Genomic DNA, 24,610 nt, shown 5'->3' with positions numbered 1-24,610 from the left:
AGCCTCAGCATCACTAAGAACACCCATCCCTCAGAAGCATGACCGACTCACCTTCTGATGCTCATTTGTCCTCACAGCACTAAACTACTCCCTAGAGCTGCACTTTCATCCCTTCCCAATGTCCTGGCACACGTCTGCCCTGTTTTGCCTCTGAGATGGCTCTACACTGACCATCGCATGGCCTACTCCAAGAGCTGAGTAGTCCACCGGCCTCTACCAGGGAGTCTGCCTTTCTTCTGAGGCTCGGAAGAATACAAAGCAAATGTGGCTTACAACTAGCTTCTCAACATTTGCACTAAAGCTAACAGAAACCACTCTGTTTGTATTCTCAACACAATAAATAACTCTTGGAGTCAGCAAAATACACAGAACACCTTCTCATATGACTAGAAAACAAAAATAAACACATTAATATTTCACTTGGCTTAACATTTAAATCTGCTCCTACAAAAAGGTCTGCTCACAATCTGGGCAAAAGGGTTGCTGCAGACATTAAAAACCCAGAGTCAGGGACCACAGCTGAAGTAGGACAGCACGCTCTGGACCTGCAGGCCTGGGGCCTTTCCCCGGACAGAAAGCTCACAAGCATAATTTTTCTGAAGTAAAAAAAGAAAATTAACATTTGATGTTGGCAATAAGCACAATGGAGATGCTGCTGTAACAGCAAATTAAAGCATTTCCTAAAAAGACAAGTTCATATTTTAACCCTTCTTTAATATTACTCAAACAGGAGAACATCTATTGATCAGATCCTACATCTAAGACCCTACCCTAGGTTGACTACACACACACACACACACACACACACACACAGAGAGAGAGAGAGAGAGAGAGAGAGAGAGAGAGAGAGAGAGAGAGAGAGAGAGAGAGAGAGCAAACAAAGCTCAAAGGACAATGGCAAAGTGTATGCAGGAGTAAGTTCCTATGAGTCCAGTGAGTTGGTTATGTAGAAAACCACTCCATGGCCAGCACAGTGGCTTTGAGGATTAAGGACCCTTCTGTGTAAACCTAAAGACCCAACTTTGACCCCTGGAGTTCATGTAAAGGGAGAAGGAAAAACCTACTCTTGATAGTTTCCTATGACATCTACATGTGAGCCGTAACATATACTATCCCTAAGAATAATAAATGATAAATACCACTCTAGATCACAAGATAGTCAATATGTGACTAAAAGCAGCCAGCAGATTTCCAAGCATGTCATCTTTTTTTAAAACAAACAAACAAACAAACAAACAAACAAACTGGCAACATAATAATCAAAAAGAGAACCAAGACGTATGTTGCCCTGTTATACTTAACAGATCTGTTCAGCAGCAGATTTGATTGTCAACACTATTCAAGAGAGGTTTCATGTCACCTACTATTATACAGGTGGGACAAGTAACAGTGGTGGAAGATTTCTGTACAAGACAGAAAACACATCACCATCTAACTTCTCAACAAAAAGAGGTAAAGTGTGATTGGTTAAAAGCTCGGCTGACTCATGCAAGAATACACAAGAGCCAGGGACCCACTTCAAAGCATCACATGCTCTAGGCATGAGAAAATGAGCATGTGCGAAAGCCACAGAAAAGAGCTAAAGCTAAAGTCCCAGAAATGTTCTGTGAGAGAGAGGAGTGGTGTGAGCTCCCTCTCACAGCAAGACTAAGCATATCTCCCAGTGAGATAAGAAAATTCCAACACTCAAGGCTCACTAAGGATAACTACCAAGGATAGGCACTGGAGCCTCAACCACTGGACATGCATTGGGCCCTTAATGCTGCACCTGGAGCATAAGATGTGAAAGGAGACAGGGCTATCACTTCTGGGAACTTAAAATGTTTGGGAAAGAGTTGCAACCCTGTGAGGTAGAAGGTGGGAACTTAGTGAACGCTCACAGGGGGAACTCCTTTCACTGAAGAGTAAGACAGGCAGCTGGTGACTAAAGAGAGAACAGAACCACAGACTCCTGGCTCTGTGACTAGAGGATCTAACTGAAGGCTGAGATAACAGAAGAGGCTCCAATGACCCCAGTAAATACCAGTGTTAGCCTAGTGTGAGTGGTTCATGAACCTTTTTTTTTGAGAAGCACTGATTTAGAGGTTATAAACTACGGGGCATACTTGGGAAATACTAAGCAGGCGGAATTTGCATAGCAAATGAACGCCTCTGGTGCTAAGGGCTGCCTAATGCCTAAGAGAGCATCTCAACAGAGACACTGCTGTTTACCTAGAAAAACTTCAAACTAAATCAACAAAATCCCATGACGCCTGATTCATTTTTTATTACAAAAAAAAAAAAAAAAATCACAGCTCCCTGCCTGTCATCCCTCCCGTGGGAGGAGAGGGTTTTAAATTCAGGAGATAAGCAAAGCTATACTTTCTCTAGTTGTTTTGTTTGTCTATTGTTCATTATAAGACCAGACACCCCCAGAAAGAGAGGGTGTGTCCTGCTTTTTACACAGGCCACCGTGGATACCCAGCTGGGCAGGTGTCATCATCGAAACCTCCCATTCAAAGCTCCATCTGAACGGCATATGGTGAACAGCATCAAAATTAGTCACTTGGGGAAAAAAAAACCTCAAACTCTCCTAGGACTTTAGCTTACAAAAGTCACACAAGAGCGGTGTGAACATTTGGAGTTAGACGTGTGTGTGTGGCATGAGAAGTCCAGACAAAGAAAGCTGTCTGCTGCAGCAGTGTGCTTACACTGGCCCCCAAAAGACACATTTCACAAGCCTTCAGTAATGAGGCTATGGTTGTCCCCAGTCCCAAGTCACAAAGACATTCATTACCCCGTGCTATGACTTAGAGCATCTGCTGCCCATCCTTGTCACCTAGGAGATAGGCAGTGAGTAGCTGGTTGCCACTCAGAACAGCAAATGCCTACAGACACTAGACTCTTAGAATTTGGGTAAGGCTTGGAGAATACAGCAAAGAGCTTAGATAAAACAACAGGAAAATGGAGTGTGCAGAATAAAAAAGCTGAATTAAAATCTACCAGAAGCTTTTAAAGTCACTATTATTCCCCACATATTATCTGTAAGTGGGATAAATGTTAAAAAAGCATCTTAGCTGACTCCAAAAGGTGACTTGAACAAAGTCAAAACAGACTGTGTAATAAAAATCTGTTGTTTTCCTTTGAGTTCCTTTATAGAAAGGGCTGTCTGAGAAAAAAAGCAAACAGGCCATGATTGTCAGAGCACAGGAAGAAAAGAAAGCTGAAAGGAGAGTAAAGGTGCACACCCTGGAGACCTAAACCATGTCAAGGCTTTCCTTTGACCCAGAGCTCAGCGCAGGAAAACGGGAAGCCTGTGCCCTAGAGGATCCGAACCGCATCTGCAAAGCTCAGGTGCGCAAGAACGTGCAGTCTGGTGACAGCGACCTGGAGAGGGAGTCCACACATTCTATGACATCCTTCATCAGCTGGCGAGCCTCAAACCCAGCGCTGGAAATCGGCCTTTCTCCCACAGCACTTTGCACTGGCTACCTTCACGCTTTACACGGACGAGCCCTCCCTCAGTGATTACCTCCAACCTTCCTCACCCTCTCACAGGTGACAGGATGTCCCACAAGGCTGCAGAGAGGCTGGCACATGAGCTGAAAGCACGAGCATGTCACGTCCTATTCCCGTTTGCTAAGAGCACTCTCACCACTAAAGTGAATTCCCAGAAATTACTCATTACATGAAAACCGTATTGCTTCTTGAACAAAGCCTAAAGTGTTAATGTGCAGCAAGCATAAATAATTTGATAACTTCCTATCACTGCAATGTGAAAAGTGCCCCCACACTTTTCATTTCCCACCCCACGGGGACCAAAGACAGACTGGAGACTTTTCAAGAAAGGGACTTGAACTGCACACAGAATTGGGAGTTCATTCCTCTCTCTCTCTGTTTCCTGTTAATGTCTCACCATGCTTGCACACGCAGCATGGCTGTCTCTCCCACTCATTCCCACTCTCTCCTTGTCAGTGAGGCCAATTTAACATCCACTCAGAACTCAGTTCACTGCTTCCTTCTTACTCTTCCAAGTCTTAAATGCACTCCTTCCAACCGAAAGAAACTTTTCGTAAGTCTTACGAACACCTTCTGTTCTCCTCGGTGATGGAGAGACCACGGACTGAACTGAAGCACACCGTCCCTACGTCCGTCCTCCTCCATCCTCCATTGGAGTCTAGACTAAATATGAAGGGGAAACAGAAAAAGAGCAGAGACATTCCACCTCTATGGTCAAGATATTTACAAATAAATGTCAATGTAGAAACTGTCTAATGTTTATCACGAGCTTGTGTAAGAAGCAAGTATAAAAATGTTTATAATTAAAGGAAATGCGCTCATAGAACTGGACATGACCGAACTCTACAGGGCATCCTTGGAAACCAGCTTCCCAGGGCAGACAGGATGGAAGCCAGAACCAGGCCTAGGCAGTGGTGGAGGTATCAGGGCAGGATCGCCCGAGGGAGCGGCGAGAGAATGGAAAGTATTTCAGAGACTGGCAGTGGGCTTTGCTTTGGTCTTTTTTTCTTTTTCTTTAGAAAAACAAAAACAAAAACATTTTGAGGACGGATGGCTCAGTTGTTAAGAGAGCGGTGCTCTTCAAGAGGATCGGGGTTCAATGCCCACCACCCACATGGCTGCTTACAACTGTCTGTAACTCTAGATGCAGAGGATCCAATATCCTCCCACAAATGTGAATGAAGGCAAAACACCAGTACACAAAAAATAAAAAGCAAAATGTCCATTTAAAACTTGGTTTTTTTTCCTACTTCCAACTCTTGGTTATAAATCTTCCATGTCATGTTTCCTGAGTGGTCTCATTATGCAATTTTTTTTCACCAAACCTTCAACCAAAGAGAAACAACGAATTACCAGTTTCCCTTCTCTTTACAAGTTTCCACAAAAGTCTGTTGCAGAGGGGTGCGTGTGACTGACAAAGCTCGGTGACTAAGAGTGGCTGCCTCACATTTTCTCATGTGCTTACTCACAGTGTATTTAATGATCTCCCTCACAATGATGACCACCTCTGGGGACACGATTCCTACCTTTTAGAAATTCAGGCCTAAAGTGGATAAACAGAACAAAGAGGAAGTAAGAAAAGCCATGAGGTCAAATGTCTCCTTATGAGAGCGTTACACTGTAGGACTCTAAGACAAAAATCAAAGAACCAAAGGCACACAAGTTAAGGCTTACTACTGTTTTATGCTTTAAAAAAGTCTTTTGCAAACTATTTCCTAGGGTTCTGTGGAACTGCAGGGAATAAAGAATCACACTCAAACGTGAACAACAAACAATAATAAACCACTACAGAAAGGAAAACATCTGATGGTACACTTGTCTTTTTATGTGTACATGGATTCAGTGTTATTTACAGTAAAAATGTTTCATTAATAATCATGTGAATCTCATTTGTCATTTACAGTACAAATTTCTAATGATATCAAACACTATAAAAAATAACAAAATGGGAGCTGGAGGGATGGCTCAGTGGTTAAGAGCACTGACTGCTCTTCCAGAGGTCCTGAGTTCAAACCCCAGCAACCATCTGTAATGGAATCTGATTTCCTCTTCTGGTGTGTCCTAAGAGAGCAACAGGGTGCTCACATAAAATAAATCTTAAAAAATAAAATAACAAAATCACATGAATTTAAATCTTTTGATAGTAGCCAAATACTAATGGCTGAAATTCTTCCAAGCAAAAGACTCAAGCTTTTCTAAGTGTGGATCCAGTATGGAAAGTAAACATGGTTTCCATGTGCTTGTACCTCTCTACTATGCACAATGGAGTGTACAGAGACACAAGGGCAGTTACAGAAGAAACTGAAGGTACCTGCTGTCTCTGTGGCCTGGCTCCAAGAGGTAGAGCAGGGAGATGAAATTTTTTATGAGTCAACTCAACATCTGACTCTCTCAAGTGTATGTGCACTCTTCAGAACGTCTCCAGGCTCAGTGAAACACAGGGAGAGAATGGAGCTGGATTCAGCTCTTTCTGCTGCTGTCACCTTTCATACGGTAATTTCTAGAATGTTCTCCCCAGTTTCTGACTCTCCTGCCACAATTTCCTGGAGAACTGTCTTCCCAAAGGGCTTTCCCAGGTACACAAACATGACAACCACTCAGCTTCTCCTATGCCCATGCAAACCACAAGACTCTGCCTATCTTACCTACTGTGGGAGGAGGCTTTGGTTTTGCAGTCCTAGGAATTGCCTGGAATTCCCATGTCATGAGGAGTTTAATTTGAAATCACTAGACATCCCAGAAGAAACACGTTTCACAAGATTATAATGTAAAGTTTAAGTAAGAGCAATATGATTAAGCTAATCGGTGCTCCATGGCTATATTAGCTTTAGGAAAGTCTTGTTCACAGTTTGCTTTCAGGAGTGTGATCCCTTGTGTTCTTAAGAAAAGGCATTCTGGCCCTTCTAGTCTGAACTAGTGCCCCGAGCAGACCTTGGGCACTGGCTCCGCACCCACTCCCCCAACACCCAAAGGAAGCCCCACTCCCAGGTGCTCTAACACACCCAAGATCAGAGGTGAGGAGGCCACACAACTACCCCAACACCAATAGTAACTGGGACCCCAGGGATCTAGAGACAGCAGCGCAGGTTGCATTGTGGTCTGAACCAGTGCCCCGAGCAGACCTCAGACTCCCAGGTCCTTTAAGATGCCTAGGATTACAGGATCCCAGAATCATAGGATCACAAAGACATCTGAACTTGAGGAGTTCTGGCACAATCAGGACCACAGGAGGGATAGCCTGTAGCCAGAGACAGCAAGGGACAGCAAGGGCAGGAAACGCTGGAGATAACCAGATGGCAATAGAGGCAGCCATGAGAATATAAGCAACAGAAGCCCAGGCTACTCAGCATCATTAATACCCATCTCAGCAAGACCTGGATACCCTATTACACTGTTTATAATCACATCTCACAATGATGATGGAGGACTTTAGGAAGGACGTAAATAACTCTCTTAAAGAAATGTAGGAAAAGAGGTAGAAGCCCTTAAGGAGGAAAAAAAAATCCCTGAAAAGAATTACAGGAAAACATAACCAAACAAGTGAAGGAATTGAACAAAACTATCGAGGATCTAAAGATGGAAATAGAAACAACAAAAACATCACAAAGGGAGACAACCCTGGAGATAGAAAACCTAGGAAAGAGATCAGGGGTCATAGACGCAAGCATCACCAACAAAATACAAAAGATAGAAGAGAAAATCTCAGAGGCAGAAGATACCACAGAAAACATTGACCCAACCATCAAAGAAAATGCAAAAAGCAAAAAAAAAAAAAAAAAAAAAAAAACACCTAACCCCAAACATCCAGGAAACGATGAGAAAACTAAACCTAAGGATAATAAGTATAGAAGAGTGTGAAGATTCCCAACTTAGAGGGTGAGTAAATATCTTCAACGAAATTTTAGAAGAAAACTTCCCTAACCTAAGGAAAGAGATGCCCATGTACATAGAAGAAGCCTACAGAACTCCAAATAGACTAGACCTGAAAAGAAACTCCTCTTGTCACATAATAATCAAAACACTATAGCACAAAAGAAAGACAGTCTATTAAAAGCAGGAAGGGAAGAAGGTCAAGTAATAGAATATAAAGGCAAACCTATCAGGACTATACCAGACTTCTCACCAGAGACTGTGAAAGCCAGAAGATCCTGGACAGATGTCATACAGACCCTAAGAGAACACAAATGCCAGCGCAGGCTACTATATCCAGTGAAATTCTCAATTAATATAGATGGAAAAGCAAGATATTCCATGACAAAAGCAAATTTACACAGTATCTTTCCACCAATCCAGCCCTACAAAGGCTCCAACAGGAGGGAAAGTACATTCTAGAAAAAGCAAGAAAGTAATCTTCTTCCAATAAGCCCAAAAGGAGATAGCCACACAACCATAATTACACCTCTCACAGGAAACATAACAAAAAGCAACAATCACTTTTATTTAATATCTCTCAACATAAAGGGACTAAATGGCCAATAAAAAGACATAGACTAACAGACTGGATGCATAAAGAGGACCCAGCATTTTGCTGCATACAGGAAACATAACTCAGTGACAAAAACAGACACGACCTCAAAGTAAAAGGCTGGAAAACAATTTCCAAGCAAAATGGTCCCAAAGAACCAAGATGGAGCAGCGATTCTAATATCAAATAAAATCAACTTTTCAACCAAAAGTTATCAAAAAAATAAGGAAAGATACTTCATGCTCAAAGGAAAAATCTCTCAATTCTGAACATCTATGTTCCAAATGCAAGGGGACCCACATAAGAAAAACTTTACTAAAATTCAAAGCATACATTGCACCTCACACAATGATAGTGGAGACTCCAACACTCCACTCTCATCAATGGACAGATCATGGAAACAGAAACTACACAGAGACATAGACAGACTAACAGAAGTTTTGAACCAAGTGGATTTAAGAGATATCTGTAGACCATTTCATCCTAAAACAAAAGAATTATACCTTCTTCTCAGCACCTCATGGAACCATCTCAAAAAACAGACCATATAATCGGTTACAAAACAGCCTCAACAGGTACAAGATGATAGAGATAATCCCATGCGTACTATCATGTCACCAGGGACTAAGACTGGCCTTCAATAACAACAAAAACAACAGAAAGCCCACATGGAAGCTGACAACGCTCTCCTTAATGACAACTTGATAAAGGAAGAAATAAAGAAATTACAGACTTTATAGAATTAATGAAAATGAAGGTTCAACATACCCAAACTTATGGGACACAATGAAAGCTGTGCTAAGAGGAAAATTCATAGCGCTGAGTGCCTCCAAAAAGAACAGGAGAGAGCATACGTCAGGAGCTTGACAGCACACCTGGAAGCTCTAGAACAAAAAGAAGCAAATACACCCAGGAGGAGTAGAAGGCAGGAAATAATCAAACTCAGAGCTGAAATCAGCCAAGTAGAAACAAAAAGGATCATAGAAAGAATCAACAGAACCAGGAGCTGGTTCTTTGAGAAAATCAACAAGATAGATAAACCCTTAAAATCAACGAGAGGACACAGAGAGTGTGTCCAAATTCACAAAATCAGAAATGAAAAGGGAGACATAACTACAGACTCTGAGGAAATTCAAAAAATTATCAGATCTTACTACAAAAGCCTATATTACAACAAACTGGAAAATCTGGATGAAATGGACAATTTTTTAGACAGATACCAGGTACCAAAGTTAAATCAAGATCAGATAAACCATCTAAACTATCCCATAACCCGTATCCACAAAATTGAAACAGGGAACACTACCCAATTTGTTATATGAAGCCACAATTACTCTTATACAAAAACCACACAAAGACCTAACAAAGAAAGAGAACTTTAGACTAATTCCCCTTATGAATATTGACACAAAAATACTCAATTTAATTGAGAATTGAATCTAAGAATACATCAAAATGATCATCCATCATGATCAAGTAGGCTTCATCCCAGGGATGCAGGGATGGTTTAATATAGGGAAATCCATCAATGTAATCCACTATGTAAACAAACTCAAAAAAAAACCCCCAAAACAACAACAACAACAACAACAAAAACTCAAAACACCACATGATCATCTCATTAGATGCTGAGAAAGCATTTGACAAAATTCAACACCCCTTCATGGTAAAAGTCTTGGAAAACTCAGGAATTCAAGGCCCATACCTAAACATATTAAAAGCAATGCACAGCAAACCAGTAGCCAACATCAAACTTAATGGAGAGAAAATTGAAGCAATCTCACTAAAATCAGGGACTAGACAAGGCTGCCCACAGTCTCCTTACCTATTCAATATAGTGCTTGGACGTTCTAGCCAGAGAAATTAGACAACATACACAGGTCAAAGGGATACAAATTGGATAGGAAGAAGTCTGAAGGGGAAACTGGGAAAGGGCATAACATTTGAAATGTAAATAAAGAAAATTCCCAATAAAAGAAAAGAAAAAAGAAAGCATTCTGGTTTAGTCCAATACTCTGCTGAGTGGACACAGTAATTAACTTCACTAAGTTCTTACGTTTATGCGCCAACTAACTCATCACCACAGCAGCCATTTTTGTAGTGGATGATGGGTAACACAGAGACCCGAACTGGCCAACATGCAGAGGAAGAGAGACTGTGGAGCACTCAGCTATACATGGGTGAGGTCCATCACAATCCTTGTACTGAGGCTCGAGGGTTCTCGAAGAGTATGAGGTGGAAAGATGTTAAGAGCCAGAGTGAGCAGACGTTTACAGCCAGACACTAATCAGGATGACAGCAGGACATGAGCTGACAGTGGCTGTGCCTGCTGCAGATCTGTACATGCCAGCCCATGTGCCGCAACTGATGGCTGATGTGGGACGGAGGGTTAGGTCTTTTCCATAGGTATGGTCCTAGAGAAGCTACAAATGCTCTAGTAGGTTATCCTACACTCATGCACATACAAGCCACATTCACTGACTCAGTGGGTTCTAAAACAGAACCACAGTATACAAAGGCAATCGTAATTAAGTCTCCAAATAATGGGGGAGACAGAACCCCAACTTGGCCATCTCTTGTCACCAAGTGAAGCTTCCACCACTGGGTCTGGGTTACACTAAATAAAGCCAATTTAGTTAGTGGCTAAAGGGCGTCTCATGGAAATCCACAAACAACTCAGGCTGTTGCCAAGACAATAGGTTGCTGTCCACAAACTGAGAGAAAGGTGCCATTGCCGAAGACAACACCCCCACACCAGAACATCCAACACATGGAAAGCTGGTGCTTACAGACCAGTGCCCTTGGTATAGGAAGGCACTCTGAAGGATATCAAAAGAAGACCCAACACCAACCCAGCTACAAACCCTGGGACCTGCAACACTCTTCTCTAGCCTGCAAGAGAAGCTAGGGCAAAGGTGACACACAGCTGGTAGGAATAACCGCCACTGTCTGAATTGACTTAAGGCTCACTCCACAAGATTAATCCATACCTAAAACTGTTGCGTGACCAAGAACCAGAAACTAGACAGCCCAGAGAACTAGAGTAAAACCAAATACTACTGGTCTTTAAAAAATAGTGCCTGGCTCACTTCTGGAGCTCTTGGTCAGCTCGTTCCCCTCTCTTTACCCTCCCCCTATCAAATGGCACCAAAGAGACTCACTCAAAAGCAGGACTCAGGCAGAGGAGTGGACTGGAAATTTAGGCAACTGTTTGTTCTAAATCTTGTTTAGTAGAATTTTAAAACTCGATATACGACATTATTTTAATGAGGAAGAAGTACACACTTTTTAAATCACAAAATAAAACAAAAATCATGAAATGTATAAAATAAGAGACAAGAAACTGGCTAGCTGGGTGGGAAATGACAAGACCTCATTCCACACAGAATTCCAACCCCAAGTGTAGAGGGGTACAGGGCAGTAAGGGAAGTGAGAACCTGTGTGGGGTTGGGGGGCTGAGTGCAGGAAGGCTGGGATGAGGAGGGGAAGGGGAATTTTCAAAAGACAGTTCAGGAGTCACGGCATAGGCGTGGGGTACAGGTGACAGAAACAACAGGCAAGGTAGGACCTGCACCCTGCTGGATTTGGGTCTATCTGGATACTCACTAATCTATTGTGAATATTCCTATAGGTAATAAGAAAGCCATCTTATGTTGGCTTTAATTCTGGATTACTATAGCACATCTAAGTAGGAAAGAGAAAATAAACCCAACCAGATAGATACTTACACTCTCCCTTGTCAAATGCTGATAGTTCTTTTCTATGTTTACTCTGTTATATCACAGAGATAGCTGAAAATGCCTTCAAGTCATTCTGTAATCCCAGCACCTAACTTCCTCCTCAGATTACTACTGACCTACATTCGCCTTAATATCCTATAGACCCGTCCGTCACACAGGCTTAGTTTAGATGACTCCTAATGCCCCTTTCTAGCTTAAGAAACCATTTGTCAAAATTAGGTATGGTATTAAAGAAGAATATTCATAACTCTTTGGAAAAAAACAATTAAAATACTCTCTCAGGGATCTAGTGGGTGGAGGAGAAGAAAAATTAGAACAAACTCCAAGGACACAAATGGATGGAAAGACTCCAATGAAACTGAGAAACATGCATGCAAACTTGAAGTTAACTGTAAAAATGCTACCTTATTTTGCAATTAAATGTACAAAGTTCACAGTCTAATGTGGCTGGATTCTTCTTCCTGGGTGTTAAAACCATATATATACAATCACAATGGTTGATCAGCATAGCTTTTTTTTCTACGCATATTGGCCACTTAAGGTCTGAGTCCCTCTGCTCCTTGAACACAACTACATCCTCTTCAGTACAGTGTCTACATGTAGTCACAAGTGGCTTCACGTCCCACAGAACCATGCTTGGTCACCACTGCAAAGTGGGAAAGCAAGGAAGACAGCAACCTCTCGGGTCCTCTTTAGAGATACTCCCAGTCATAATGGGGCAGAGTCTCCTAGCTGACACATACGACTCAAGTCCAACATATTGATATCCAGATGTCACAGAGTTCTGGACTTAAACCTTGGTTCTTCTATTTCTAAGATATGTCTTTTCCTGAGGAAAAACTGATCCATAAATTTCAAAACAAGTAATTTATTCTGAACAGACTCTTGAAGTTAGGAGAAACCCACTAAATACCATGAAATTTTCAGTCTATTTGCAGATAATGTAGGGAATGAAGTTTGTTTAAAAAAGAACTGCTCTTATGTAAATTTACCCAATGGGTAACTACAAGCCATAATTTTAAAGGCAAGAAACCTTAGAGACAATTTGAGTGGTAGCTGGTACTGCTCCCACTATAAAGCAAAGTTGTGTACCTTCTGAAGAGGAAGATGTTGTACACGATACCTGTCAAAATGGTGCAGAGACCATTCCCAAATAGTCTGGTTCCCCCAGCCCTGCAAAGGATTCTAGTGTGTGCGCAGACTCACCTCTGCAGTTCACCAAGTCCTCTGGCAGCTGGGAGGCTGGGGTTCTGCCTTAGGAAGTTCTGTTTTAAATTGAGATGAGTAAGGTCTTGGCTGTAAAAGAGGTTGGCAGGCAGATGCTCAAGGCTACAACATGAGAGGTCTACTGAGCTTATGCGTTGTGATGCAACCTGGAGGAAAAAAAATACATTTAGTTAATTTTTCCTGCAAACTATTGTGTATACATAGAAATGAGATGTTCCCTCCTGGGAACTCAGGAACACCATGAGAGTAGCACTTTCTGGCCAAACTCAAAGAGATGAAGTGTATACACTAGGCACAAAACAGCCTGCTGTTGTAAAGACCGCACTAGAGCATACCTAAAGTAACCTAGCACAGGGCTCCCAAGAGCACAGTACCTTATTAGATTTACTGGTGTCACTAGTCTCTCTTACAGGTGGTTTTAATCCTAAAAAAAAAAAATTAAATTAAGAAATAATTTTGAACAAACCAACACAAGAGTTTAAAGGAAATACACAATCACGAGCTAGACAGGAAGACAGATGTGTGTATGTGCTGATTTCAGTAAGATAATTACACATCCATTGTGCTTTGCCTCGTGTAGATGCTTTGCACAAAACAAAAATTCTATTTAAATGATTACCCAGATCCCCACTGCCTTCCTGGTTAAGTAGCTCCTACCAAGGCCAGGAGCCCAGGGCCAAAACCAAACTGCATGTTGGAGATGCAGAGTACACTGGGTAAGCGCAAATATTCTCCACCAATCACAATGTCCTCACTTCACACTTCTTGGCTCTCTGTCTGACAGCAGATGCTGTTACACCATAGTTCTGAGGCTTTGCCTAACTTCGTTTCTGACTTTAGTTTGTAAAAATAAATGAATGAAGGAATAGTTTACTCTTTATCCTTATCAACCTGATGCACTTTTCTGTTACCACATTCCAGTGCTTTGTTTTTTCCTAACCCAGAAGAAGCAGAGAAGAGTCCTGGGAATGTGGCTCTGGGCCAAGAGGGCAAGGATTCTTATCCAAGTGCCACCACCCTGTGGCTAAGCAAAGAGGAACAGACAGATCATTGATCTCGGGTTTTCATGTCTACATAGCAGTATTAACATTGCATCTAATCCCATTTTCATAGCTTAGAAAAACCATCAATAAATGCTGCTATTTTTCTATTGCTATTATTACAACATAGAATTACTCATAGTTTATAATCACTAATTCCCAAATGCTAAGAAAAAACTATCTAGAAATAAGTATTCATGAAACCGACTCTGCTAAGGTCGTACTTGGAATTAAAGGCGAATTTCACTGTACATATGAAGCAGAAGGATGTGGTGTACAAAAGCTACAAAAGTACAAATACAGAAGTCAGAGTTTGAACTTCAGCAATTTCAGCTTTCCTTGAATTTATGTCATTAAAAAAGAAAATTCCAAAGAGAGCCAAATTCCTGATATAAACGGGAAGGACTTGGGGCTTGTGGGGCCGGGTGCTTTATCTTGTTCACTGAAACAACCACACTGAGTGCTCGCTATGACCCTCAGACACTGTACAGAAAGAGGGCCAACAGCCACGAGTCCCTCCCCCAGCTACACCAGTTTGCCTCTGGCCTACCTAGTACATTGTTCCCTTGGAGACCACTTAGGAAAACAAGTTCTATTCTAACAGAAGCCTAACAGTGCTCCCTTTGGACAAAGAGAAAAATGATTAAATGCCAAGTTGTCCTTGATCCATTCCTCTTTCTGGACTAAAAATTGTTACTGCTGGAAGCAGGAAGAAGTGGGCACAGGAACAGGATAAAATCAGCCAACATGGTCTCATGGGAACCATAGTGCAAACAGGAACATATAGTAAGACCACAAATCCAATCTGTAACAGCCACGGGGCAGGGAGCAACCCAGGAGAGCACAAAGGCTACCACAAGCGTCTCCTGTGAACAGACCGTGTGCTGGCCCCAAAACAAAAGAAGTAAGTACATCAGCGAAGACCAGCCAAGGTACATCTCATCCAAAAGAGAAAAGCACTGTTCCCAAAGAAGAAAGGCTGGACATCCAACTAAGAAGCTGTGCTCCACCTACACAGCTGCTATTAAAACTCACATCCTTCCCACAATCTACATACACAGGAACTATTAATAAGAAAGCCACCCGGGTACATCTTAGAGCAAGCGGCATTTTTACCCAGCTTCCTTTCCCAGTGGTTGTTAACTTATTGTTATACAAAGGAAGTGTGGCCCTGAGGAGAGCTGAAGGTAGACTGTTGACTTTCCAACAAACTCCATATAGTGAAGATATCTTAGTCAGGGTTTCTATTCATGACCAAGAAGCAAGCTGGGGAGGAAAGGGGTTACTCAGCTTACTTCCACATTGCTGTTCATCACCAAAGGAAGTCAGGACTGGAACTCACACAGGTCAGGAAGCAGGAGCTGATGCAGAGGACATGGAGGGATGTTTCTTACTGGCTTGCTTCCCTTGGCTTGCTCAGCTTGCTTTCTTATAGAACCCAAGACCACCAGCCCAGGGACAGCACCGCCCACAATGGGCTGGGTTCTCCCACCTTGACTACTAGTTGGGTCTTATGAAGGCATTTCCACAACTGAGGCTTCTTTTCTGTGGTAACTCCAGCTTGTATCAAGTTTAGCCAGTACAGATGTTTAAACCAAATAAAGCAAATTGAGCTTCAGGCCACAGCTATACTGAGCCCAGGGTGTGAACAGAGACTGCACTACTAATCACATCCATCAGGCCAGGGCCTGGACTATTGTTAGATATCACCAGGAAACAAGAACATTCTCCTAACTCTCAAAGAAATGGTATCGTAACTGGAACACAGAAAAGCAGTCCCTTGAAGAAATGTAAGCTTAGATGTGGAAAAGAAGCAGTAACAGAGCATGGTCCCTCCTACAAAGAAATAGAGAGACCATCTGCTAAGCAAACAGATTCCACAGAAAGGGTGACATCTTGTGGGACCATCATTCCTTGACATCATAACTCTGCCCACTCCAAGCCTAAATCCCTTGTCCAACTGAAGAATGGTGGTTCACGGTGAATAACTGAGGAACGTCAAATCAAACTCTGCAAGTCTGGGAAGAAGGTACAATCCATCTATCCATCAATAAACGTTAGGAAAATCTGGAAAGCAAAAGAAACCACCCTATGTGGAAATGCCTAAAATCCCTGTTATCCTTCTCAAGGATCTCACAACGGAAATGCAAATCTCCCTTTGGAAGAAGCTACTGTACATTACACCAGCAAACTACAAGCCACAAAAGTCAGGCTCAAGAACAGGATGTGTAAGATGACTTTTCTAGTCATGTGGCTTTGGACAAGTCACTTCATCTCTCGACTATCAGCTTCTTCATCTCTAAAGTGTATCGTCCAACACATACCAAATCGATATCAATATAGCCTTCTCCTATTTAAAAAACATTTTAACCTTTTATTTTTATTTTTGAGAATAGGTGTTCAACCTGCACACGTGTCTACACACCATGTGTATGTTGGGCTCCCTAGGACTGGAGTTACAGGCAGTTGTGAGTTTCCATGGAGAAGCTGGGAATTAAACCCAGGTCCCCTGGAAGAGCAACCAGTGTTCTTAAGCACTGAGCCTCCTCTTCTGCCCCTACCATTCTCACTTTAAAAATGGAAGAAAGGTTCAGCAATATCTACTACTATCCCTGGTCCACATCCCCACCATCTTGAGCAGTTACACAAACAATGTGAATAGATTTGACTTTCAGAGCAGTTCAAGATAACTATAGTTTAAAAAATTATTTCTAATCTATATTGACAATTAAAAAAAAATGACCAGAGCTGGAGAGATGACTTGGTAGATAAGAGCCTTCTTTCGCAGTTCCTGCAGGAGACTAAAGTTCAGTTCTATGTGCACACATGGTAGCTCACAGAGACCTATAACTCTAATCCAGAGAATCTGATGTCTCTGGCATCTACATTAACACACACACACACACACACACACACAGAGAGAGAGAGAGAGAGAGAGAGAGAGAGAGAGAGAGAGAGAGAGATGATAGATAGATGGATGATAGATGGATAGTTAGATAACAAGGCTGATTAGAGTCAGAATGAACAAAACCTGCAATATATTAATATAAATGTGAATTCTATCCACCTATTCAAATTGTCATTTTTGCAAATGTCTTTGTAAATATATACAATGGGAAAAGTATATTTAGTTCTCAAAATATTTCCTCCTAAACACTATGGTTAAAAATACAAATGAAAAACAAAAATTCCAGATGACTTACTAGAATTTCTGTATTCACTGACATGTTGCTTATCTTGACACACACTGAAACCGTGTGTTTCCCAAACTTAGGACTCTCAGGCCAAGAGCTCTTTCTGTGAGTCTAGCTGAGCTGCATCTCTACATCAGAATATTTGTCCTAGCCTAACCAGTATGTGTCACGCTTCCCAACTCTCATGCCCTTCGTGTGACAGGGCTACCAATCTCATCATGTCGACAGCTGCTCTGTGGATAATCACCTTCCTTAGGCAAGGAAAGGTCACAGCAATATGCATGTGACGTGTGGTCACTTCTATAAGGAAGTCATATCTAGCCTTTTTACGTGCATAGCATTCTCAAATTCAAGCAGAATGACTGAAAGCCTTGGTCAAAGCAGCCTAAACAGCACAAAGAATTCTGTACATAAGCGAAAAGACTGCTGGGAACTAGCATGGGTCAGAACTGCTCTGGTCTAACGGTGAGGGGTTTAGGAAACGATGCCCCTGGCTAATGGGACAGTCTCTGTGAGTTCACTCGGCTTTGGTAATGATTCTTAACTTCAGCTCATCTAGTTCTAACACCATCAGGAGTAACAGAGTGGTGGAGTCATCCTGGCTTTAGGAGGATGAGCATAAAATCTGGAAAGGAAACAAACTAACTAGGTAATTGTTCAAGGCCCAGGTTATAGTGATCTAGAAAAGGCAACAAAGAGAAATAGCCAGGCATTGCTAGCTGCCTGCCATGGGAAGGGAGTGGATGGAGGTGAGGAGGTATCCTCAGGCTACCAGCTAGCCTGAGAGAACAGCTGCAGACATATTCATTTGTCATGAGCCCTTTGCAAACCCAGCACAGACCCCTTGGCCATGTGGAGACACAATGAGAGCTAGCACATGCAGAGCCAAGGTCACACACCTGAGAGAGCCAGGCCAACAAGACCACTGACAAATAAATGGCCATGCAGGGAGGGGCAATGCGGATGCCCCTGCCCAGTGAGCTCACTGTGTAGCCTAACCTGAATAAATGAACCTGATGCCTCGGGCTGCCACAGTCAGAAGCATCTGACCAGGGCCAGGCCAGCCTTCCAAAATCATCAATGGTGTCCACTGTTACTCCTCCACCGCAGTCCGTGCACATAAACCTCATTGTGCTTTCAATAGGAATAAAAAGCAGACACTAGCTTGGGTGCAGATCAGACCTGAGTTCATTTCGTTATTGGTATAACATGTGTGAACGATGCCCTGAGACTGCCCCAAAGACAGCAAGTATCTTCTAGACAAAGAGGAACGAACCACTAGGTATAAAAATTAATCTCGGGGCTGGGGATTTAGCTCAGTGGTAGAGCGCTTACCTAGGAAGCGCAAGGCCCTGGGTTCGGTCCCCAGCTCCGAAAAAAAGAACCAAAAAAAAAAAAAAATTAATCTCATATTCTAACTTTTGATTCATGTGGTGTGGTGTGTGTGTGTGTGTGTGTGTGTGAGAGAGAGAGAGAGAGAGAGAGAGAGAGAGAGAGAGAGAGAGAGAGAGAGAGAGAGAACGGACATGCACACACACATACATATATACAAATTCAAATAGTGAACTATTGCAAAGATGCTATTTGCTAAAAAGGAAAAGATGTAAGTCCCACGGTTCCTACTCAGGTCTACGTGTTGAATACACACTTCACAGATTCTTTTCTAATCATTATTTCTTATTTCCTAAAATAGTAAATTAAACCAGTTAAGCCACTCTAGCCCTTCATAGTAATCAGAATGCAATGCTCTAGCCTAAAAACAGTGGAACTCCTGAAGATGAACAAGCATAGGAGGGGAGATTACGTTTTCAGAATAAATATTTATTTAAGTTTGTCTAAGCCCAGGGGACTGGAGAGATGGCTCAGTGGTTAAGAGCACCAACTGCTCTTCCAGAGGTCCTGAGTTCAATTCCCAGCAACCACATGGTGGCTCATAGTCATCAGTAATGGGATCCGATGCCCTCTTCTGGTGTGTCTGAGGACACTACAATGTACTCGTATGAATAAAATAAATAAATCTTCTTTAAAAAAAGTTAGTCTAAGCCCTCAAATTAAAATAGTACAGCTTCAAAAACTAATGACTAGGGCCAGGTGTGGTGGCACATGCCTTGATTTCTAGCAATTAGGAGGCAGAGTCAGGCGGATTTCTTGAGTTTGAGAATGGCCTCTCTGTAATACCTTCCAGTTCAATCAGGACTACATAGTAAGATCCTGCCTCAAAACAAACCAACCAACCCAGTATTCACACACACACACAGACACACACACACACGCACACACACACACACACACGCATGCATGAATATACACGCATGCACACACACAAGCACACACGAATACACACATACACACAAGCATGCATGAATATACACGCATGCACACACACACACACAAACAAGCACACACACACACAAACAAGCACACACACAAACAAGCACACATGAATATACACACAGGCACAAACACACAAGCACACATGAATATACACACAGGCACAAACACACAAGCACACATGAATACACACAGGCACAGATGAATACACACACATACAAAAGCACACATGTTCATACACATAAGCAGGTACACTTGTGCATACCTATATGACCAGATGCCAATGTCTGGTACAAGTGTTATATTCTGGATATAACAATTTTCAAAGACTCAGACAATAGTTCCTGCAACACTGACATTAATTTAACCTGCACTTGGAACTCCTAGGGCCTCTCATGTTCTTTAATGTGTGCTATTCAACATAAAGATGTGGAGTGGTTGATCATGTGTCTTCAAGCTACACCCATCAACATATATGGTGCTTGGAGGCCCCCTTTTAATATGCATTGAATAAACTGGGTTCTACTGAGAACTGTACTGTGGAGTATAGTCTGCCAGGGAAGCTTAGCTGCTATGTAAAGTTCAGTTTTGGTCCTTTCAGTTCTCCTTCGTAAAACAATCAAAGTGGAAACAAATAAAAAGAGGAAGTAGGAAAACGTATCACATACAGCAGTGCAAGCACTTCCGTTCCTTTCCCTGCGAAGTGTGATGACGTCATCAGGAGACAGTACACTGGTTGTGAAGCCAGCCCTCAGGACGGTTTTGAGAGGCACTCAGTAGTTCTCACTGGTTACTGTGCCTCATAAAGCGGCTAGAAAGTAGGTCAATCAGTTAACATGGTAACCGGCGGGAATTAGTCTTTATGTGAACGATGCAGATTATTGTACTACAGCATAAATTCAACTCACTGCAGTGTGCAATTAACAAATAAAGCTATGTACACCTTGAAGGAAAGTCAACACAGAGCAGAAGAACTTCTATTGTTTTGTATTGGCCTCACCACACTGAATACGTAATCGACTTGGTACCTAATGTCTAATGCTAGAAAGACAACAGTCACAAACTGTGGTGTTCACATGGTGTCACTGTATCAGTCAGCACACCAGGTAACACCAGAAGGAAAGCTGCTACACAGGGAATCTGAGAACCAAGTGACAGAGAAAGTACAGAGATGCTCCTTCTGAAAACACACTGCTAACAAAAGGATACGTCTGCACAAGGACACGAAGACCATGGCAACGCTACAACACTCAGAAGTTAGCAATTAGGACAGGAATTATCTTGTTATTCCAGCAAGCAAAACAGGGCTGGAGAAATGGCTCACTGACTGCTCTTCCAGAGGTCCTGAGTTCAAATCCCTACAACCACATTTGGCTCACATCCATCTGTAATGAATCTGATGCCCTCTTTTGGTGTGTCTGAAGACAGCAGACAAAACAGCTATAGCAGACAAAACAGGAGTCAGGACCACAGGATTCAAAGTCCCATTTCACTTACAAGAAAGTAAGTGCCACATCAGACCCTAAAAGAATGTGAAACACTATAGGCCGGTGCTTCTCAACCTTCCTAAGGCTGCAATCCTATAATGTAATTCCTCATGCTGTGGTAACCGACCCTCAACCATGAGTCATTTTCACTGCTACTTCAGAACTAGAACTTTGCTGTTATGATTCATAATGTAAGTATTTGACATACAGGATATCTGACATGTGGCCACTGTAAAATAGTTTTCAACACACACTCACACTCACACACACGCACACTCACACACACATACACACACAGAGAGAGAGAGAGAGAAAGAGAGAGAGAGAGAGAGAGAGAGAGAGAGAGAGAGAGAGAGAGAGATCATTACACATGGTGAGGATGAAGCAATAAGTCTACAAGGTCTTGTATTTTTAATCTTACATTCTAAGCCTCTGAATTTATCACTATTTAAAATGGGTATAATTCAAAGTCAAAACATGTTTGCAAAGAAATTGCCAAATAATTATGAGAGCAATTACTTTCAAGAATTACAATTAATATTGCCTCCTTGGCAACTGCAAGAGACCTTCATAATACTAAATAACAGTTCTGACTTTAAAGTGTAGTTTTAATTTTGCCCTTGAATGTATTTTTTTAAAGATAATATTATATAGGTAGAATCTACATGGTTTTAAAGTATTAATTACAGCAGTACAGATCCCCAGCCACCTTTAATACTTCTAGAGGAAACTGTTGAAAGAGTCCCGTCATTTACAAAGGAACTAGCAGTCACCGGAGTCGGGAGGAACATTACCTGGTCAAAGAAAGTAAAAGCTGTGCTTGTTTTTCTCCCTCTCACTTCTTCGCTGCCCTGTTAGAAGAGAAGCAACTCCCAACATGCTGGAGAAAAGAGGACGAAGGGAAGTAGAGGGGAAGGGGTGGGTTTGAAACAGTAAGAATCTGAATATACAAAGGGTACAGCAAACACCTCCACTGCGATGAGACAGTAAACAAATGACCTACTTGGCTATTTGTATAAGACTTTGGAGAAAATTAAGTGAGTTTAAGCTGAAATATCTTACGGTGAAATGGAAATCCCTTCTTCTGGAATAATAGTCACCACAGGAAAAACAGAGGTATTTCCACAAAGGCGGAACCTGAAGTATGGCTGTAAGTATAGGGGAGGAGCCTACTGTCTCACCTCTTCATCAGTATCCTATATAACAAAACAATGTACACAATCCAAAATGCAGCATTTTCTATCTGAATTCCAAATAGGATTTCTAAGTTCTCTAAGCATCTATCATCTTATTAATAATTAGGGGAAATTCCAATATTGCATTTTTCTAACCTAAAATCCATGCTATAAATCTGCCTTAATTATTTAGTAAGTCATACTTAAGTTTCCACAAGAAGTGAGAAAACAATAATGTATACAGGCATGCATACTTTGCATTAATGTCCCTTTTACCCTTCTCAGACTGCACAGCCATCACAGGACTAGTCTGTACTCCCAGATTTTAGCTTCTAGATAGATGTTTCTTCTACACTGCTCAGATAGGGTCATGACCGCTTCCATAATTTACATACATTTGCCTTTTTATACAATTAACCTCTGTGTGGAATAGATATTCCTCTTGGTTTTTGTGGTATAGGGAAATGTATGAGAATGGTCCCCGTAAGCTCATATTTTTGAATACCTAGTCTCCAATGGGTGGAACTATTTAAGAAGGATTAGGAGGTGTGGCCTTGGTGTGTCATTGGGGATGCTCTTTGAGGTTTCAAGAGATCCATACAATTTCCAGGCTGTATGTGTCTCTCTCTTTCTTCCCCTCACCCCCTGTCTCCATCTCAGATGGCAATCAAGAATGTGAATACTCTGGGTTGGGGATTTAGCTCAGTGGTAGAGCGCTTGCCTAGCAAGCACAAGGCCCTGGGTTCGGTCCCCAGCTCCGAAAAAAAGAACCAAAAAAAAAAAAAAAAAAAGAATGTGAATACTCAGCTGTTCCTTTTCTCCATCAGCATGGACTCTAAATGCTTTCTATTATAAATTACTTTAGTCTTGGTGTTTTATCACAGTGATAAAAAAGTAATAAAACAGAACTAGGTACAAGGGAGTGGGCAATCGCTGAGACAGAACTGACCATGGTTTTTTTGTTTCTTTTGGTGTTGCTATTGTTTGTTTTTGAGGAACATAAAACACTTTGGGACTTTAGGCTAGGAAATCAGTTGAACACTGTAAGCAGGGAGTAATGGCTATCCTGATAGGAGCTTGCAAGACCCCACTTTCTAAAGGGGAAGGTCTGAGGAAAAGAACACTAGAAAGAAAAGCTTCTCCAAATGTGATTCGAGAGGCAGCTCTACCCCAAGAAGGCAGTCAAATGTGGCCATAATTTCCACATAGTTCTGGCTTGAGAGTTATAAGGATACAAGAGTAAGGGGGTTGTAGACTATTCCTCTGAAATTAAAGAAAGCCCCCAAGCCCAGGGGTGTCCTTGATAATCCATTGCATGAAGCTGTGAAAGTGAAGCCTGGATTGTGTTAGAGACCCCAGGATGATAGAGATGCCATAGCTGCGGGGTATCTGTCGCAGAGAGGTGCACACAAGGGACAGAACCAGCCAGAGAGGGAGAAGCAGATTGTAGGCGGCAAAGCTGAAGGGGAGAGCTATCAAAGACCTTTGATATCAGATGCGGAGCTACAGTGTTTGGAGTTTGTCCTGACAGGTTTCTATTTTGCTCTGATGTAATATTTATTCATTATATCCCCTTTGCTGCCTTTATAACAGTTATGTGTATTCTGTGCCATCATCTGGTAGAAGTATGTCATTTGCTTTTTTAATTTTGATTTTACAGGGTATTATGATTAAAAGCCTGGAGTATCAGAAGACTCTGGACTTTTTAAACTGTACTGGATCAAATGCCTTTTGTTATATATAGGATATAGCTACAAGCCAATAGGGGCCAAGCAGTGGAATGCAATGGTTTGAATGGAAATAGTGGTCCCCATACTCATGTATATGATTGAGTATTTGGGCCCCAGTGAGGGGAATTGTTTAAAAAGAATTAGGAGGTATAGGCTTGTTGGAAAGGCATGTCACTGGGTGCTGGCTTTGAGGTTTCAAAAGAGCCACATCATTCCCAGTCTGTGTCTTATTTGCCTCCTGGGTAGCAAGCAAGCTATGAACATTCAGCTGTTCTCCTTCCACCATCCCAGACTCTAACCCCTTGAAGCCAAAAGCCAGATTAAATGCTTTCCTTTAGAAATAGTCTCAATCATTGTGTTTTATCACAGTAGCAGAAACATTACAAAGACATCACTCAAGATTTGTTTTGATATTGCCCTCTTCTATCTTCCTATGCCCCAACACCTATTCAATTTCCAATATTTCTCAATTATCACTATGGAATTTATACAGGAGCAGTTTTTGAAGACATAAGCAGATATCCACATCAGCAGACCCTTACGTCCACTTCTGAGTCTACAAACCTGGTGGACTGCCCTTAGTCAAAGGACCCTTCTTTATTTAAAGAATGAATGTGACGTGTGAATTGAGTGTTTCCAGAAAATTCCTGGGTTCTTCAGAAGACGGATTCTAATGAACCTTCTTACTTGGTTTAGAAACCCAGGATAACAAACTGAAGCAGG

At 41.9% G+C, this 24,610-nt stretch overlaps 1 protein-coding gene across 1 annotated transcript in view; it reads right to left on the bottom strand.

The window, feature by feature from the left end:
- Positions 1–24,610, bottom strand: part of Phlpp1 (PH domain and leucine rich repeat protein phosphatase 1) — a 222,007-nt gene that overhangs the window by 78,378 nt on the left and 119,019 nt on the right. Inside the window, 1 exon segment of the mRNA NM_021657.2 lies at positions 12,910–13,076. Within this exon segment, the coding sequence (NP_067689.2) occupies positions 12,910–13,076 (167 nt within the window).

Source organism: Rattus norvegicus, chromosome 13 (genome assembly GCF_021556685.1).
Source record: "Rattus norvegicus strain SHRSP/BbbUtx chromosome 13, alternate assembly SHRSP_T2T, whole genome shotgun sequence".
Lineage (NCBI taxonomy): Eukaryota > Metazoa > Chordata > Mammalia > Rodentia > Muridae > Rattus > Rattus norvegicus.
The sequence above is the reverse complement of the archived record's forward strand: the minus strand, read 5'-3'. Positions and strand labels throughout refer to the sequence as shown.